General features: G+C 40.7%; 1 protein-coding gene across 4 annotated transcripts in view; it reads right to left on the bottom strand.

Moving 5' to 3' along the window:
- Positions 1-1,142: 1,142 nt before the first annotated feature.
- The window catches only part of MELK (maternal embryonic leucine zipper kinase), a 76,228-nt gene continuing 56,664 nt past the window's right edge, over positions 1,143-20,706 (bottom strand). For all 4 annotated transcript variants that reach the window (XM_037036027.1, XM_037036030.1, XM_037036029.1 and 1 more), the window contains 7 exons: positions 20,229-20,360; positions 16,596-16,718; positions 11,949-12,180; positions 8,981-9,062; positions 7,860-8,028; positions 4,003-4,106; positions 1,143-1,660 (listed from right to left, as the gene is read on the bottom strand). In XM_037036027.1, coding sequence (XP_036891922.1) covers positions 1,483-1,660; positions 4,003-4,106; positions 7,860-8,028; positions 8,981-9,062; positions 11,949-12,180; positions 16,596-16,718; positions 20,229-20,360 — 1,020 coding nt within the window. In that variant the 3' untranslated portion in view covers positions 1,143-1,482. The remainder of the gene's footprint in view (positions 1,661-4,002; positions 4,107-7,859; positions 8,029-8,980; positions 9,063-11,948; positions 12,181-16,595; positions 16,719-20,228; positions 20,361-20,706) is intronic.

Raw genomic sequence — 20,706 nt, 5'->3', positions numbered from 1 at the left:
GAAAGTGACTAGTGGTAGCCCAGGGCTGGAAGGTGGGACAGTGGGGAGTAACCACCAATGGGCTCAGGATTTCTCTTTAAGGTGATGAACATGTTCTGAGATTAGATTGTGATGATGGCTGCACAACTGTGAATACACTAGACACGAAAGGGGTGAATTTTAGGATATGTGGATTATATTTTAATAAAACTACTACGGAAAAATTAAAAACCCTTGACGGCTCTCCTTTGCCAAAATAGTTTTGTGGAACGTGCAAGTTCCTTCCAATTCCTCATTACTTGTTTCCGGCTAAACTTTCAACCCTCCTCCTCCACTGTTTCCCGCCTCGCACCGCCTTCTGCATCCACCCTGAACACACCGTGCGTGCCTGTGTACATACTGATCTTACTGCCAAAATGTCACAGCAGCTCTTTCGTTTCTACTGAACTCCTATATCCTCCAGGACCAAATACTGTTTCCTCCAGGAAATCACCCCTCTTCATTCAGGCAAAGCTGATCACCCCTCCGGGCTGTGAACACTGGCTTACGCACCTGCCCCTGCCAATGGACTCCAAGTTCCTTGAGTTTGGTACCAGAGCATCATCTTCAGCCCCAGGACCTAATGCTTCTCAGCACTTAGTAAATGTTTATTGAACAAACGAATGACAAACCGTTCCCTGACTACTGACTAGAAACAGTGCTATTTCTTCTCCAACTAGTTTAATTGGTAAAATCCATACAAATATAACTTGAGCGCTGGCCTTTAGAGACCAATAAAATGAAATAAAAATACAAACTTGAGGCCAACACTGAGACTTAAGAAAAATTACCATTAAGTAACATTTCATGGAGGTTCAGAGTTCAGATACTTATCATTGTTGACTGAACACACTCACTCAAGTCAATACTCTTTTATTCAACATATTAAATGTGTTGTTTAACTCTGGTAACCACAGCTGCGACTTAGTTAACGATCTCAATAAATCCTACTTAAATCAGAGACAGGAAAAAATTATGCAAATGAATTCTTATCTGTTTTTCTGCCCAAGGCATATTTGATAACAGATAAAATATACTTCAAATAGTCTCTACTTAATAGTCAGAAAGCCATTTGAGGTTTTATTTGAATCAAAATCAAATACAAAGACAAGCTAAGAAGCCTGCTGCAGTCACAAATGGTTTTATTTCAGAAAGAAATTACACATTAAAAGGAGACATAGTTAAAAGCTTACATCACATATGGAAGTGAATATTATAAAGTCAACACTTATTAATATACAAAGCCACGTGATTAAAAAAGACAGAACAGATAATGACACATGGGCTGGCCTTAGATTCATCTGCAAAATAATATCTTTTGTTTCAAAACAAAAATACACCGGTCTTTAAGACAGCTCTTCAGAAAGGAGTCTGCCGTTCCAGTGGACTCTGAAAATGGAACCAACCACCCCAGTCTCTGTATCGCACCCACACCCACCCAGCAGCGTGGACACCGCCCACCAGTCACACCTTGCAGCTAGACAGGATGTCTTCCACTAACCTCTTGTAAACCCAGGCATCCCCCTTTAGCCGCTGCCTCCTGATACCCACCACATCGGGTTTTTGAAGTTGGCATACTTCCAGTTCAAACTGCATCGTCACTTTGCCAAAATCTGACTGTGTTTGACACTTCAGTGTATAGCTGTGAAAAACAAGATAAGAAGCCAGTCAGTAGGAGAACCATGAATATTCTGTATCATACAAGAGGTTTCTAAGCCTCTAGGAGGCCAGGGAGAAAATAAACCATTATTTCCTATTGAGCAATATATTACTGCTTACACTTTCCGAATGACCTAGCTGTGCGTTAGTGATGGAGGAGGACTGGTGTTTTCCCAGAAGCTGAACTAGGATTTTAAGAAAGAATAAAAATGAAGAGGCTTTACCAGAATCCTCCCTTGCTCCAAAGAAAAGCCCTTCTTTCATAGCTATACACGCTATTCACACTCAAGACGGCTTCTGGCACCCTTTCATGCAACTCTCAGCAGTGTAATCCGTGACCATTAGGCCATTTCCACAATGTTCACAACAAAGGAAAGCTCAGGGAAGATTAAGAATATTTTTTTGCATGCATCTCATCAGAAACTTCTGTCTTTCACATAAATAAAGCTGCAGACACCAACCTGTCAGGAAGACATATGTTTTTGAGGTTTCTCCAACAGTCATAAGAAGTTATGATCATTGCAACGCTTCAAGCCTGAGTTATAAAGAAAACCCAAGGAGATGGTACACTTGCAAGGTTGAAACATGCAGCATTTTAATTAGAACTGTCATGTTAACCACTTTGATAATGAGAAGGCCCAGACTAAGGCCCCGGCTGGTGTGGCTCAGTGGACTGAGCGCTGGCCTGCAAACCAAAGTGTTGCTGGTTTGATCCCCAGTCGCGGCACATGCCTGGGTTGCAGGCCAGGTCCCCAGTAGGGGGTACACTAGAGGCAACCACACATTGATGTTTCTCTCCCTCTCTTTCTCCCTCCCTTCCCCTCTCTCTAAAAATAAATAAATTAAATCTTAAAAAAAAAGGCCCAGACTAAATGAAGACTTAAACACATCTTAAGAAATAGGTTATGTTCCTGAAAGCTGCGTAAATTGAATTCATGTAAATCAGTTTTTAAATTAGTTGACATTGTATCTTAGTTTTATTGAATTGTCTTACTGATCTTCGATTAAATACAAACAATATCCAGCCAGATCAATGTGCAATTTCAGTTCCCTAAATATTTAGGGACACAGGATTAGGCACTGTTTCACGGAAGTATGACGATATTACTTGTATCTGTTGTGCATCATGAGGTTTCACAAAAGATCATTCTTTTTCTCACCAACTTAGTTATGTGTTTTGGTACTCTGTCTGTTAAAAATAAGCAATCAGTATGAACAGTGCATAAAGGAGTACCCTGTACTTACGGCTCCTGATGGAAAGAGAAAGCGCAGAGTGACTTAGTTATATGAAAGAGAAAAGGTAATTCTTCAGGATTAGAAAAAGGCAATAATGGACTGCAACCGAGACTGGTAATATCTAATGAAAATTAGACATTTTTGTTCGGAAAACAAAAATAGAGGAGATAAATAAAAGGATCAAGGCAAAGACCTTCTGGGTGATGAAGAAATGAGAACACATTACTGGTTAACAGCCCTTCGGCGATCTGATAGAGGTCACATGACAGAGACTTGGCGAGGGGTCCGAAACCCTGGCTACCCCCCAAGAGTGAAGAGCAGGTCAGAGGGAGTTAGATGTGACCTAATGACGCCTACAAAAGAAAGACAAGGTTCCTGTAAGGAGTGCCTGCCAGCACATACAGAGTGAAAAGTAAAATCACTTTTGTAAAAGATCCTTAACTCTAGTTTGATTATTCTACATGGTTTTGTTTGATGTATTAGTGGCTTTTAGCTGCATTAATAATAAAATTTTAAAGAGACGTAACTGACTGGAAAGGCTTGGAAGTAGGAACATCCCAGGTGACCAGAGAGGTCGGGCTGTTCTGACCATGAGACCACAAACTCGGGGGCTCTGAGGGCAGTTCACGCAGCAGTGGGTGGGGGGCGGGGCTTACAGGGAGATGACTTCCCACAGTGCTGAAAACACGGTCCCGTAAAAACAGTGAGTCGTAAAGACGGAGTCTCTATGGGAACCTTGATTTGTTTGAGGTGCCACAGAAATTAGGGCTACAACTTATAAATATTATTGTGAAGTAGAACATTAAAGAAAAGTAGGATGTAAAAGGAAACTTAAAGAAGTTCAGATTTTCCCATTTTGAGAAGTCTAACTTTCAGAGTGGTGACAATACAGGCACTTAAAAAATGTCCATAACTCATGTAAAACAAGAGAGAATAAGTTATGAACGATGGCACTACCAGAACAACTTTTTGGAATGATGTGGGAAAAATATATAAATTCTTTTAAAGGGGAGAAAAGAATCCTGTGTTTTCTTAAAGCTCAAAGGATAGCAAGCGATAAATCCAACGGTCTGTCAGTGCACTTCTTACCCCTTCTGCACAAAGTCGACGTGCTTCTTTGGAAGAACAGACATTATTTCATTCAAGAGTTGATCTGGATTCACTAATTTGGTTGTAGTCACATTATAGTGAAGCTTAAAAGAGAAAAAGGAGGGGTGAGAAGTAAATCTTTACATCAATACAAATACCACCCTATCTGATTCAGAGATATCAGAACTCCTCATTATAGTACCATTTCAAACAAAAATATTTCAGGAAAAATACTGGAAGAATTCACAAACCACTCTTGGTAAGTTGGTTTAAGATGACACTGGGAAGGCTTGGAGAAATCATGTTTGTTAGGAACTGCATCCATGTTGGGAACCACCCTGCCTGGTTTCAGGAGCTGTAACCCTCCGTGGCTAAGGCTGAGTGAGCAACCTCCGGGACCTTCGGACCATAAGCCACTAAGGAGACAAAGCTTAGCTCGCTGGCAAGAGCACTGCTTCTGCTCCTTTTACTTCATCCATAACTGGACCCCAATGCTTGATCAGTTAGCCAATGACAGGCAAGACTCCCCAAGGGGGGAACAACCTAAGACAGGCACGATCACAGAAGGCCCCTGGGAAGGACTTGGGGGGCTACAGCAAAAGGGGGTGATGGACCCTCGCCCTTCAGCTATAACATAGCCTGAGTCCTCATTCTGTCTGCAACAAGTCTCCTAATCTCTTGGCTGCCTTACTACCCCTGCCTGATTTAAGCCTGAAACAATGACAGAGGGCGGTGTGGTCCTGTGCCAGAAAGGGTGGGTTCCCCAGGGTAGTCAGTTCTGAGAAAAAATATGTAAAATCCTGTGAAACCTGCTTTGTTTATTACGCTCTCGATTAGATAAGGGTCCAAGCAAAAAGTAAGTTTGTTCCTCAAAGTTTTGTAGCTCTTTAGCTATCTGGCCCTCAGAGTCCTTTGTTATCTATTGTTTGATCCTTATTGCCTGACAATGACCAATGAGCTTTACCTGTATTCCCGTGCAAAACAAACCCAATAAAAGCTCACTGAGGAAAAGACTCTTGGCCCTTCTCCTCTGAGAGATGGGCCACCTCCCTCCCCAAGCAGATCGAGTCTTGGTGGACTTATTCTCACCCATGGTGGCCGGGGGCCACCCCCCCACATATCCATATTATCCTTTCAACATGTTCACCTTCCTTTCCTACCAATCTTTTTATAGAAATAAATATTAAATAATGTATTTTTTTGAACTGTACCTGTTTCTCCCTTCCTACACTATGCCAGAGGCATTAACCATCCTCAAATGTACACTGGGGGAAGAAGAATCAAACGCCCTGGAAAGTTCCATTTGTAGGTAGTTGGGTATGTTTCCTTAACTCTTTCTTGATTATTTTAAAAAGTCCCAGGAGCTGATTCTATGACAACTTTGTGTGAGAACATAACACGTATTCCTTTTTAAAAAGCAATGTCAAGGTACTTTTTTTTCTCATTCACTGAGAGCACAGTTCTCAGATAATTTCATTCCCAACTGGTATCTAGCCTTCCATCCATTCATTCAACAACTATTTACCGAAGGCCTATTATATGCCAGGCACTGTTTTAATAGTTACTAAAAACAGACAGAAACCCTCCATTCCTAGTAGTACCTTCACTCAAACAAAAATCGTACTTTCTATGTCACTTAGAGTTTTTATAAATAACAAAATGGGGAGCTTGGCAAAGTCCCAACTATCTCATCTGACAATCAAGAATCTGTAGCCCAGGGAAGAGACACACATTTCTTAAGGTGGTTTCCCAAAATGTGATATAAACTGTCAGTGGAGATGGATATACAACATAATTCTCGATGATGCACAGATAAGTATTTTTATTTTAATATTTATATATTTTCCAATCTGATTAAAACATATGTATAATTAGCAAAAACTTATAAGCATAGTTTCCTTTTAAATAAGTATGTTTTTAAAGTTAGTCATCATGAGGTGGTGATGGTTTCATAGGTGCATACATATGAAGTTAAAAGTATGTTAATTATACATTATTATGTGCAATTTATTGCATGTCAATTACACCTCTATACATGTGTTCTTTAAGAAGAGAGTCAATACAGAAAACACCAGATAAATAACAGGGCAGCTGATATGCGGAGCTGCTGATACGAAGGTGAGAGCCGTGTGACTGGAGTTTGGGAACCCAGCTTAAGGCATAAAAGGGACGGCATAAAAGGTGGCCGAGCTGTGACGGGACCCCCTGTCTTCTGGGTCTCGACCAGGGCCCTTTCGCCACACTGCACTGGCTCTGCCAAGGTAATAACAAACTGAACACTTTCAAATCACAATTTGAGTGACTCCTTTTGTAAAAGAATTTATCCTACTTTACCTGTTAGTATTTGGTAACTGCTTAGCTTCTCCTAATATATACAACTAGACAAATTTCCTTAATTTTCTTTATCTAACATTTTGCAGGGAAATGGCACTATGATTTTCTTAATCCCCATGTTAAGGTTTGGAATACAACTGTCTCCAACTAGAGAAATCTCAGAATAAAAAAGATAAAATATGCCCAATAAACAGCCATATGTAACAACATAAAACTTCTCGGTGTATTAGACAAGTTCAAAGGCAACAAATACTAATGGATCAGTCCTCTCTTCTTCCCCTTTAAGACAGGATACCTATGGGATCTCAGAATACCCTCCCCTGCAGCACCCTCCTGCCCAGCAGCTAAGCATTTTCCTTCCCCCAAACCTACCCAGCTTTGCTCAAAATGAGACTCTCAGGGCAAAATCTACACACAGTCCCCCAACCCCAGAAAACACTCTCTCTCTCTCTCTCTCTTTTTTTAAGAAAACACTATGTCTTCTCCCGCCTCCCACAGGCCCACCCTTCTTGAACATGCTTTCTCACAGCACCGAGCTGCGTCAGAGCGACAAACCCTTGCCTGTTCCTGCTGCCACTATATGGGCTCCTCAAGGACATGGGCTGTGCCTCACTCACCCCTTACCTCCCCCAACAAAAATGCTATTCATTAGATGTTTGAACGAGAGCTCGGAGAGAACCCAAGAGAGAGGGAATTACTAATTACCTACTAATAACTTTTCTTCTCCTTTCCTACCAGATAGTGTGCACCCCATGGACACATTCAACCTTCTACAGCACGAGGCTATCAGATGAGGCCCAAGCCTCTCAGCCAGCCCACCTTCCCAAGCTGTGGCCCACTATTTTCCTCCCATGCATCACACTCAAAGTTCAGTTTAACTCCCCACGTACTCAAAGACTTTGTGAGAGCCTACAAGGCTATCCATGCATCAGAAATTCTATGTGCCACAGTTATGACAACGGAGCTCAGGTTCCCAACTACAGGGAACCATAAGGCAATTCTTCGTATGTGCCCCATGCTTCTGCACCCCCATGTTGCCTCTGTGATGAATCCCTTTACCCAAACTTAGTAATTCAAATACTAAGTTATTTGCTCTTTGAAAGGGCAGCTGTATAATTCACCTTTGCATTCTCAAAGCTCACTGCATAGTAACATGTGTATTTTAGGTGCTCAAAAATATTAACCCAGTCCTGGCTGGTGTAGCTCAGTGGATTGAGCATGGACCTGCGAACCACATGATCGCGGTTCGATTCCCAGTCAGGGCAAATGCCTGGGTTGCAGGCCAGTTCCCAGCAGAGGACTCACAAGAGGCAACCATATATTGATATTTCTCTCCTTCTCTCCTTCCCTTCCCCTCTAAAGATAATAAATAAAATCTTTAAAAAAATATTAACTCAATGCTGAATGAATGAATAAAAATACTAAGCAATTCATTCATTGAGTATTTGTCTTTAAAAAACCAAAAAGCTGCCCAGTCACCAGTCACCTCCTGCAACCCACAGTAAAGATGTCCGGCCACGCACCTTTAGCCTTCTCGGCCCTCCTTTGGCGGAGCCCTTCCTTTTGCTCCTGCTAAGCACAGTGATAACCTTATCCAGCCCCCTTTCGAGGCTGCCGAACACTTTGGTCCCTTTTCTTTTTGGAGTATCCTCTACGTGTACTTGGTTGATATCCAGTTCCACTGAGCGACACCTTACAAAAAAGAAAGACACCCATAAGTAGAGGCGGGCCTCCAGGCCCCTGGGGCCCTGTCTGCAGGTGTGCCTCATTCAGGCGCCCCAGGGCCAGCCCATCTCCTTCCTCGGGGAGCACAGAGGTCACCTCCCACTGGAATGTAGCCACCACTCCCACCCCCACGAAATGCCACTTGGCCTAACTAATTTCCCTCTGTCTTTTCCTTTTTAATGTCAGGTATACAGAAAAGTCAAACAAATAGTACAATGCACAATTGTTAACATTTTGCCACATTTGCTTTCTCTCTATATATAATAAATACATAAAATATATGTACATCTTTGCTGAGCCATCTGATTTAACCCACCTGAAGATATCATGATACTTCACTCTGAAACACTTCAGCAAACATCACCAATAAATAAGGACATTTTCCTACACAATCAGAATATCATTATGACATCAAAAAAATAATGTCATAGTATCATCTAATATCTAATTCACATTCTAATTCCATCCATTGTCCTCAAAATGGATCCCGCTTAAAGAAATAACTAGAAAACACCATGCAAGGTCACCCATGCTGCAGTCATTCACATGAAAATGGTTTTCTCTGAAACGCCCTTTGATATCCTCACTATTATGAGCACCTGCTACCTGTTAGCGGATGCCTGTGCTCTCCTGGCGAAAGTACAAAGCAAGACAGGCTTCAGAGGGAGAAAACCATACGGCTACAACAGTGAAGGCTACTGTCTCCCCAGCCTGCTGTATTTTGGGTTAAGGTGCCAGCCCTTCTGCTGAGAACGTCCACAGTTCTCCCCTGAGGAAGGAGGGGCAGCAGCTCCAGCAAAGGCCAACGACCATCCTCGCACATGCGGTCCTCGGCTCAGACAGAAGCTACGTGATGGCTGAAAAAAGGAAATCTGGTTTCGCACACTAAAGATCAGAGTCTAAAAAACAGAACACTTACCGCCTCTCCGGGCTAATGACACCTGTTCCTGCAGAATTTACTGGCATTTTGACTGGGGTTTCCCTCAGGCACTGGTTTCTGACTATTAGAAAAACAACAAACACAAATCATATGCAGCTGACATACTATGGTTTCAAAATGTCCCTCAATAAAGCACGCATCACCTCATTTGCTGACTCAGAAATATTGTGACCACTTAACCAGTGATGCCAAGGCTGTAATCCTTTAAATAAATGTTTCCGTGTGATTTATAATAAAAGCAAAAATCATTCTGCTTTGCATGTGTGGCTCTTTTTCTACACTGCAAAACTGAGGCCACACTTATGATTGTATTATAAATATCATACGACAGATCTAAGTAGACCACAGAAATACAAATGTTGTCATTAATGACTCTCCTTCCTACAAATAAAAGTCAATATCGATTTATACAAGGACCCAACTTATGCCTTTGATCGATACAGTACTGAGAGATGTAAACTCACATTATGGCTCTATTCAACCTGTTCAGCAAAGAGAACAGTCCCCGGTGGAAGCTTGACTAAAGTTACCTAAAACGAGTGAGTTGTGGTTATTTTTGAGTATTTGGTTATTTTGGTCCCCATTCCAGAATTTTGTGTGTTCTATTCTAGTGGGTATGTGTAGCCCAGATAGTCTATGACAAATTTGCATTAATAAATCTGGTTATCAGTGATTAGTTAACTTTTTTGTTTATAATCTAAAAGTTGTATTCCTTTACAGATAATAATACTCACTTCATGATATGTGATATTGAGTTCTTAAAAAGAGATCAGAGTTTGGTTTGGTTTATAACTACTCAACACTACTCACTGGTTCTACCAGAACAAGAAAACGAGATCAATCAACATCTATCCAAACAGTTTTCAGCTTTGTGTACTGAGAGTACCCACTGCCACACCTAGTTACCCCTCCACAAATTGTCACTGGCTGGATTACACAGGATTCAGGAAAATGAAATGAACGTTTATGCCAAAGCTGACTCGGAGCAAAAGTAGAACACAAAGCACCAATGGAAGCTATCCACCGGGGCTTCGAGCACTTGCTCCCAGAGGTGCCTCGTATGTTTAAAGAAAAACAGCCAATAATAGACTTTGACCAACGTAATCTTCCCCACAGGAACAGGACATGTAAACTGATGGCACTTCAAGAGTATAAATTCTCAACTATCCGTATTTTAAAACCTTCAGAAATAGGTCAAAAGCAGGAAATATCAATAACAGAAGGAGCTTACAAGCATCAAAGGCTCTTTGAAGAAGCCCTGCATGAGCCGAAGGCCCATCTTATCCCCCCGCCCAACCCTGCTCACAAAGAACGCTGGGCCTACATTAAGAGAAATAACAGAAGAGAAAGAGACCCCTCTCCACACACACACACTAGGAAAAGGTGCAAGAGCAAATACTACTGAGGTCCTACTATGTGTAAATATTATCTCACTGAATCCTCGTAACCACCACAGGCAGATACACACACGCACACACAAAATCATCACCATCATCACACCAAACTAGCCTCGAAATTTGGGGTAAAGCGCTGTTTGAGTCGATGAACTAGAAAATGTGATTAACAGGACTTCCAGCAAACACCCCGACGAAGTTTCCGTACACACAAGAAGCAGACCCCTGCGACCGGCTCTCAGCCCCAGGGGCAAACTGGAGGCACAACGACTGGGCTGGTTTGGCAGCGGTTCGCAGGGTAGTTCCTCAGAGTTTGGGTTCTTTAGGGTCCCAACACGACAAGACTAGGTCACAACTGCTGAAAAAAGGCTAATAAAGTTTAGATGTCATTTTAAAGAGTGACATACACTGCCCTTGCTGGAGTGGCTAGTGGACTGAGCGCCAGCCTGCAAACCACAAAGGGTCGCGCCGGTCCACTTCCCAGTGTAAAGCACACGCCTGCATTATGGGCCAGGTCCCTGATAGGGGGTGTGCGGGGCACAACAACACACTGATGTTTCTCTTCCTCTCCCTCCGTCTCCATCTCTAAAAATAAATAAGTAAATCTTTTTAAAAAAGTGACACAGGCTATATCATGGTAAATGGAATCCTATCAGGCACCAATGTATCCATTCCTTCATTCAACAGATATGGTCCCCATTGCATAGCAGGCATTGGATGCCTTCTCTGTACCAGACAACGAACACAGGCCCTCCTATGCATTGTGCCATGCTGCAGTGCACACAGCAGACTCAGTCTCTGCTCTCCTGACACTGTCTTGCCCTAGTGAGACCCAGTAATAGAAGACTGGGTTCTGTTCTAGGCACTGCTTTAAGAGGCATATTAACGAAATAGAATATGTTTAAGTGAGCCCAGCAATCAAAACGCTTAGGTGTCATAAAGGAAATAACTGAATAATTGGTGGTGATCAAGCTGAAGAGAGGAAACCAAGGGAAACGAGAGGTGCAATGTCTGGACACGGGCATGTGGAAGGCATCGCAGTACACCCTGGGGGCTGGCATGCGGGAGGCAGTGCAGGCCAGAGCAGGATCAGATCCCAGAAGTGGGGATCCAGATGGGTAAGAAGCGTTCAGCAGAGACTTCAGTTTAGTCATTACAGGTGGGGGCAAAGAGGCAAGCAAAATCTAAACCTGAATGACCTTGGTCACTTCCTTCCTCCAAATCTCAGGTTCCTCAGCTATGGAAAAGGCAAGTCGGTTAAATGAGCTCCAACGTGCCTTTCAGCTTTGATATTCTATGATCCTATGATTCCACTTCATATATATATATATATATATATATATATATATATATATATATATAAGAGAACACCTTATTATCATTTGAGAAAAATTAGAAGTTGACCAATATGCTTTCATTTCAGCTAATGCAAATAACATCTGATAAAAAAGCAGCCCGACTTCTCCTGGAAACTCCTGAGAGCATTTCTGACCTGCTATACATTTATTTTGCACAGTAAATAGAAGGGACTTCGAAGGTGTTTCAGCAAATACCTTTAGAAGGTGTAGTGTAATGATTTGGCGTAGTGAGTATTTCTCTTTTATGCTGGTTCTTATTAATTGGAGTCTTTGGCTCTGGAAGTACAAAGCACTCTTCATTCTTTACAGAGGACTTAGGAGTATATATATTCTCTTTGTTCTTTAATTTATTGGCAGATGCTCTGCATAAACCTGGAGTTAATGATTTAGATTCCAGACCATTTGATTCTGTCCGATGCTTGGCAAACTGGAAAAAAAGAAGTCACTGGATAAAGGACACTGAAGAAGAAGAAAAGTCAATTTCTTTACAACATGCTTTAATCACTTGCAAATTACCTTGTACCATTTTTACTAAAATGAAATACTATCAAGAGGATATTGGCAAGACCAAGAAATGTGACGATATGCGTTACACTCTCTTTAGTGCATGAAGATCACTTCAGTCTGTTCCGTTGACAGGCAATTTTCAACATACTTCAGGCCACATTTTTACAAGAACATGCCCAGGTCTGTAGGCAATACTGAGACTGGCCACACATAAATCCCTAAAAATTGCTTCCCATACCTAGACTGCCATGGTTTGTCTCTTAGTATGTTATACGTAACCAAAAATAAGTGTAGTCAATAATTAGAGCAGAAAGACCATACTAAAATACTCTAACAGAAATGTTGGGTAGGAAATACTTTTTAATCCTTTTGAATTTATGGGTGAGCTGGCAAAATGGTAAAGAAAGTTCTCAGAGGCCAAATTTGAAGCAAGAGCAGGAATCCAGAAATGTAACCAAGGATGAGACTGCCCACAGCCCTAAGTGCATCTCCCTATGAGCTCAGACACCCTTCAGCGTAGGTTTCAACACCACAGAAGCCTTAGACCTACGCGAGGTGGTAAGTTGGATCCAAAGCTCCTGTAAAAAACCAAGAGAGGCTATAACTAAAACCAAAAAAGTGAATGAAATATAAATTTTCTCTAAAGAAGTTGACAAGAAAATGTGTCTATCTTGGCCTTAACTCTGAAGAAGGAAAAAAAGCTTCCTTTAACAATTTGTAAGTAACCACAGGACAGTCTTCCCATAGCTTGGGGCCCAAATTCATACTATGTGCATGGTCCCCAAACTCACAGGCCTAGAATTTAATTTAAAGCCGTTCTGAGTTGGTTGTGTTTCAGAAGCACAGTAGAAGCAAACGCAACTCCTACCTAAAAGCTTCAATCTAACACAACCCAAGCGCTAAACCTCAACGTAGTCCCATGGAGACTTTTTTGTTAATAACCGGGAGGAACACAGAATGTCTGCTCTCCTACTAGGACCACTAATTGTCATACTGGGTTGGCCAAAAAGTTCATTTAATTTTTTTCTTTGAGATGGTTCTAATAGCGCTTAGCTGTCTTTAACTTCATTCTAAACAATTTTGTTTGATTGTATTATGACAGATGTGATATCAGTGTACATTTTTTAAAAATTTATCAAAATTGGGGGATTTATGTGGAGCCATTTTAATATTGGAGATGGGAGAAAATGCACAACGTTTTCAGCATATTATGCTTTATTATTTCAAGAGAGGTGAAAACCCAACTGAAATGTAAAGAAAAAAAGATTTGTGCCGAGTATGGAGATACTGTGACTGACTGAGCGTGTCAGGAGTGGTTTGAGAAGTTTTATGCTGGAGATTTCTCACCAGATGATGTTCCATGGTCGGGCAGACCAACTGAAGTCAACGCTGATCAAATTGAGACATTAATTGAGAACAGCCAACCTATCTCCTTATACCACACAGGAGATAGCCGACATAAAACACCCAAATCAATACCATTATTGGCAAAAATGAAAAATGTGTCTTTTATTTTACAGAAAAAACTAAATAGACTTTTTGACCAACCCAATAATAAAGAGAAAAAGCTATTAAAGGCAAAAGAACTGGAAGAAACGTAACTGTCATCCATGGATGATATAATTCTCTATATAAAGCACTCAAAAGGATATACAAGTTTTAAGAATTAAAAAGAATTTAAGAAAAGTTGCTGAATATAAAAGATCAAGACATAAAAATCAATTTCATATATACACACCGGTACCAGAGGGTTAGAAAAATGTGATTTGTAAGAACCTACCATTTCCAATAGTAAGAAAAAATAAAAGAACCTAGAAATAAATATAATAAAAGATATATAGGACCCTTTTGGAGAAGTTTAGAAAACTTTATTAAATGCAATTAACTAAAACCAAATAAATGGAGAGATGTTTAATGGTCAGAAGATTTAAGGGTCTAGATTATAATTTTTCCCAATTTGAATCTTAAATTCAATGTAACTTCAACTTTTGAGTATATGAAATGTGTCAAGATGATTCTAAAATGTATATGGGAATGCAAAGAGGCAAGAATAAGAGGAAATTGGCCTAAGAAAGAATAAGTGAAAATTGGCCAACCAGATAGAAGAACTATTACAAAATTAAAGTAATTAAGATGTGTGGTATTAGCCTAGCTTGTGTAGCTCAGTAGATTGAGTGCAGGTTTATGAACCAAAGGGTCACTGGTTCAATTCCCAGCCAGGGCACATGCCTGGGTTGTGGGCCAGGTCCCCAGTAGTGAAACACATTGATGTTTCTCTCCCTCTCTTTCTCCCTTCCCCTCTCTAAAAATAAATTAATTAATTAAAAAAAAAGATGTGTGGTAATGGTACAAATAAACCAATAAAATAAAACACAGACCAGAAACAGACACACTGACATGACAACTTGATATATCACAGAAGTACATTTGTAGATCAGCAGGAAAGGAGTGAACTTCTGAATGGTGCTGGTACAACTGATTACATGAGGGGAATATTAAAGCCTCACCTCACACCGTGCGGGAGAATACTGAATAGGTTAGAGACTTAAATGTGAAAAAAGAGCTCTAAAACTTCTATAAACAAAAAGACACAAAAATTATAAACCACAAAGGAAAATAATGCCAACTTCAAATTTATCAAAATTAATGATATCTATTAAAGTAAAATGACAAATTTAGACAATATATCTGCAACACATAACCAAGAAAGAATGAAAGTCATTTATTTTCCTTCATTCTTCCTCTCTATAAACTAAGGTTATAGCAAATATACCCTAAATTCTAAGACAATGGAGCATAATTGGATTTTTTTTTATTTCTCCCTCCTTCTCTTTCCTTCAATATCTAGCTAACCTCACCAGGCAATTTTACTTCCACTTCTTACACCTCACCCCTTCTTTTCCAGTCCCACTGTCACTGTTCTAATTCAAGGGCAAATCTCAGACCTGAACTATCCAAACAGATGATGTGGTCTCTGCCACCAATCTTCCCACCCTCTCAAACAGGAATGACGGCGTCCTCCAGGACTGCCAATCACCAACAACTAAACCTAGCTACAGGAGAAAGTGCTAGGAGATTAAACCTAGTACAGGAGAAGTGCTAGGAGATTAAATCAAGAACTTCGATACAATAAGAAAAAAGAAACAATCCAATAGAAAAATGGGCAAAGCATGTGAAAAAACATTTCACACACTAGGAAACACCATTGGCCAATTAATATGAGATGGTGCACAAGTCATCAGAAAAGAACAAATTAAAACCACAGTGTGATATCACTGTACTGATTAGAAAATACTAAATAGCCAAATATATCAAGTATTGATAAACGTGTGGAGCAATGGGAATACTTCTACTTGTGGCTGAAGTATAATTAACATAACTGCTTTGGGGGAAAAAACCTGGCATTACCTGGTAAGGTTGAAGATACTCATTCCACTCCCAAATATATATATACACCCTATAGAACCCCCACATTTTCCTACCAGGGGCCTTGCTGTACACAGGAGTCAATGCAGCAGGTTCTGGTTGCAATTTAGAAACTCAGCTTCTAAAGAGTTCCCAACACTAAGTCTGTTTGCATGGTCGGGAGCTGAAGGCTGCTGTACCAGGGTGGACAGACTGCACAAAAGTGTGACGTGGGGTGAACTCCTGCTTTCCTTCTGGAAGTCTAGAATTCCTTTGACTGTGACGATCACACAGACAAAGGGTGCTCCCGCACCCGAGAGAAACGCTGGGAGTCTCCGGTGGGCTTCCCTGGGCGGGGACAGGCACACCGGCTCCTGCGCTGCACTGCTGGCGCAGGAGCGGACTGCGTGTTCCCGCAGCGCGGAGGAAATGTAAACTACACACCCAAGAAGATCGACAAAGTCCAAGTAGGATGGAAAGATTTTCAAAAGAAGAGGAAAGCAGATCAGTTGCTGTTCTCAGCTGGCAGGGGGAGGGAGCTGACTACAAAGGGGCCTGAGGGAATTCTGGGGGCAACAGGACTGCTCTTGATTATGGCGGTGGTCCCCTGACTGTATGAATTTGTCAAAACAGAACTGACAATGAAATAGGGTAGTTAGCTATTTAACTACATATAAATTACACCTCATTTTTTAAAAAAGAGAACAGAAGGGAAGCAGTAAAGTGCTCCAAAATACAATCTTGGTTTCCTTCAACTTGGAAATAAATGGCATCCTTTTCATGAATAGTCCAACAATCTCTCATTAATGCTTTCAATGGTTTAGGAATTCATTAAGTCTGCCAGCACTTACTAGATCGCATGTTAGAGCCGAGATGTTTTTATAACTGATACAATCCATCCTGCTTTAAACAGTAATAAAATGAACCAACCTGTGGTGTTTGGGGAGTAGCCACACCTGTTGTTAAATTGTCTTCACACCATTCATAGTCTATTAATCCAGCCACAAAATTTCCATCACTTGTGGTCACATCTTCTAGACTCCGGTTCTTTGACTATTCAAAAACAGAAGCATCGTGATTCCATTTTTAAAACTGTACATTCCCAGCACAGGGCAAGGCCCTGGAAGCAGATGAGAGAGAGGACATCAGGAGCTCACCATTCCATACAGAGAACAGGAAGTTGAAACATTTTAATTCAGATTATTAGATGACAGCATCTCCGACTCTCAAACAATGTTTTGGAACTTTCTATGTTTAGGGCTTAGTTTATAATTATCAAATAACCACTAATGCCAGACAACCCCTCTGCAAATCTATGAATAAATGGCTCTGACAAAGTAGAGGGTGGAAGGGAAACAACTGGAAATACAGGTTTCTTAGCTATAAAAACATACAGAGTAGTTAGCAGTTTTTACTAGGAATAAATTAGCCTAATGAAAGATGTTTGAGATCCTGTGCTAATAATACCACCCGAGTCATTTATTTCCCTTCATTCTTCCTCTCTATAAACTAAGGTTATAGCAAATATACCCTAAATTCTAAGACAATGGAGCATAATTGGATTTTCTTTTATTTCTCCCTCCTTCTATTTCCTTCAATACCTAGCTAACCTCACCAGGCAATTTTACTTCCACTTCTTACACCTCACCCCTTCTTTTCCAGTCCCACTGTCACTGTTCTAATTCAAGAGTAAATCTCAGATCTGAACTATCCAAACAGACGATGTGGTCTCTGCCACCAATCTTCCCACCCTCTCAAACAGGAATGACAGCGTCCTCCAGGACTGCCAATCACCAACAACTAAACCTCGCTACACGAAGTGCTAGGCTGAGAAAAACACTCAAGCTAAGTCTAGGCTCAGTGGGGAAAATGCTGTGTGAATGACAGCTGTCACGGCTACTACAGTAGAGAGTAACGGCACATACACTCATCCCCGAATGAACTGGATGAGTTACTTAAAATTATAGTCACATCTTGCTCAAAAAGCCACGGTTCCCGTTACCCAGACCACAGTCTAACCCCTCTGACACGGGATTTCAGGTCCTCTACAATCTCTCACCCACCCCTCCAGTTCACGAGCTCTCTCCCACTCACTTTCCTCCACTTGAACTCTTCATTCTAGCTAAACAGGTCTAGCCACTGACAACAGAATATATCTGTTTCAACGGACTCAATAATACGAACACTCAAATAATCATTAAGGAAATGCTCGTTAGATGGGGGTTAAGAATAAATACCTTCCTGGCTCTTTTCCACTCAAAAGCACATGGATTGAGGGCAGGCCCACCCAGACAGAAGAAAATCCAATGGCTTAGGAAAATGTCCCAGACCTCTTAACTGAGGTTATCATGAATTTTAAAACTTCAGCTGAAGTTCATTCTAAGTACACAGGCATCTAATGCCTTTCTCAGATGACCTTGATCAGAAGCAAAGCTCATGGTTTTGAGTCCTGCTGTATCCAAAAGTGTTAGCTTGAGTCTGAGAGTTTAAAGGGTTTGGTGATGTGGGCGGGATGGCTGATGGGCTGACCATCAAGTCCATGGATGAAAGATCTGCCTGAGCATGGGGTATTCACTAGCCCAGCAAAACTCTCCAAGAACAGACTAGAAAACCAATAAGGGTAAGATTATCTCGTCCTGGCAGGTGTGGCTCAGTGGACTGAGTGCCGGCCTGCAAACCAAAGGGTCGGGTAGGTTCCTAGTCAGGGCATGTGCCTGGGTTGCAAGCCAGGTCCCCAGTGAGGGGCATGTGAGAGGCAACCACACACTGATGTTTCTCTCCCTCTCTTTCTCCCTCCCTTCCCCTCTTTCTAAAATTAAATAAGTAAAATCTTTATTAAAAAGATTATCTCACTTCAGAGATTTCTTCACAATCGACAACTAGCAGTAACACTTTTCAGTTCTTAGTTTGGTCAAAGACCAACTGGGAAAGGAAGACAGGAGACAAGTTAGGTCAGGCCCACAACATCTCCAGCACATTGATGACAAGTGACAAACAGAGCTAAATAAAGTGTTAAAGGGAATTCAATAAAAGACCATAAAAGAGAGACCTACATTTTAACTTAACAGAATTTTTGGTACCTAAAGGGAAAAAAATCACTTTACCCACATAACCATTTAGGCTATTTCTGGATTCCACGAAGAGGGGCAACCATCTCCCTGAGAATACAGCTCCCTAGTGCTAAACCACTTAAACTACAACCCGAATTGACCTGAGAGATTATATTACCAAGTTCCACACCCACTAGGCAAAGTATTTGGAAGGCAGAATTTTAAACCATGGGAGATGCAAAGATTCAAACATAAAAAGGAGACAAATGTGAGCCCTGGTGCTTCCAAATACTGGGTTGGCCAAGAGTTTGTTTGTTTTTTTTTTTCCAGAAGATGGTTCTAGTAGAGCTTAGTTATCTTTAACTTCATTCAGAATAATTCTGTTGGATTGTATCGTGACAACTGTCATATCAGGGTACATTTTTTTAAAAACTTGTCAAAACTGGTGAATTTTTGTGTAGTCATTTTAATATCGAAGATGGAAGATACTACACAACATTTTCAGCATATTATGTTTTATTATCTAAAGAAAGGTAAAAATGCAACTGAAATGCAAAAAAAAAAAACCAACTTGTGCAGTATACGGAGAAGATGCTGTGATTGATCGAACGTGTCAAAAGTGGTTGGAGAAGTTTCATGCTGGAGACTTCTCACTGGGCCACGCTCCACAATTGGGGAGACCAGCTGAAGTTGATAGTGATCAAATCGAGAACAATCAACGTTATACTACACAAGAGACAGACGATGCACTCAAAATATCCAAGTCAATAGTTCTTGGTGAACATGAAAAATGTGTCTTTTATTTAATGGAAAAAACTAAACATACTTTTTGGCCAACCCCATACACAAAACTTCTCTGCCATTCTAAATGTTCACAACAAAGGAAAAGGAGACAAAGATGACAAAATAGAGATAATTTGGTTACAATGGACTCATACAAAGAATGAGTTGTGTGAGCTATTGCTACTGCTGAACAAACAAAAATTTAAACCTTTAAATTAAATGAATATTAAAACAGTCATTGAAATATTTCATGTCTTATGAAGTATAATATGTCCTGTATTCACAGGTCCCATTCCCAACAATTTTTTAAACTATCTACAATTCAGTAGTACTGTGTCCTTTAAAAGCACTTACATGTACATAAATTATATAAATGAGCATATTAAAAACAGACCCTAAGGATAGAGTAAAATACAAACTATATTACCTACAGGCAGTAGGTTCATAGATAAATTCTATTTTCCTTTAGCTTATCTGTGGCTTAAAATTTTTCTACAACAATCAGGAATTACTTATGCAAAAAATAAAGGGAAGGGGGGACTTTTTTAAAATGCCATGCTAACATTAAAAATTTTAGAGTTCAAGTTCAGAATGTCCCATCACAAATATTTAGATCATAAAATATCCTGCCTCTGGCTCCTCAACACCAGCAAAGATAACTTTCCCAGGGGCGTGCCCACTCACGAACAGGGCGAAGCAGCAGGTGCTCACAAAAGGTTCTAGCATCTACCTTGACGTCTGGGAGCGGGGTGCCACTGGCCTGTCCGTGGGGAAGAGGAGGAAGCCTTAAACGCACTGGCTTTCCCCGAACCTTCTTGGACAGAAGCAGAAGATAGGTAGCTGTCAGATGGTCATACTGCCACTGGAGAGAAAGAAAAGCAAGGTGTTTAGAAGATCAAAGTTGTTTTTTGAAATGATGTTCTATTTTAAATTAATGTTTTCCTTGATGTAGTAGACATTCAGAATTTTAAAAAACTTTTAGCTTTACAAGGCATATAGTGAAAACAGTGATCCCTCCACCACACTCCCCACACCCATTTCTACTCTCCCAAAAGAACCACTTTTATATACTTTTAGCTATTTTTCTATAATTTTAAATTGTACAGCTTTTTTTCTTCAGCTTCAGATATTATCTATAGATTATCCCACCGTGTAGAATTTAGCTCTGCTACAATTCCTTCCTTCCCGACATACATCTCCTTCCTGCA

This window comes from Sturnira hondurensis, unplaced genomic scaffold (assembly GCF_014824575.4).
Source record: "Sturnira hondurensis isolate 20B ecotype Veracruz unplaced genomic scaffold, ASM1482457v3 Scaffold0022566, whole genome shotgun sequence".
In the NCBI taxonomy this organism is placed as follows: domain Eukaryota; kingdom Metazoa; phylum Chordata; class Mammalia; order Chiroptera; family Phyllostomidae; genus Sturnira; species Sturnira hondurensis.
The sequence above is the reverse complement of the archived record's forward strand: the minus strand, read 5'-3'. Positions and strand labels throughout refer to the sequence as shown.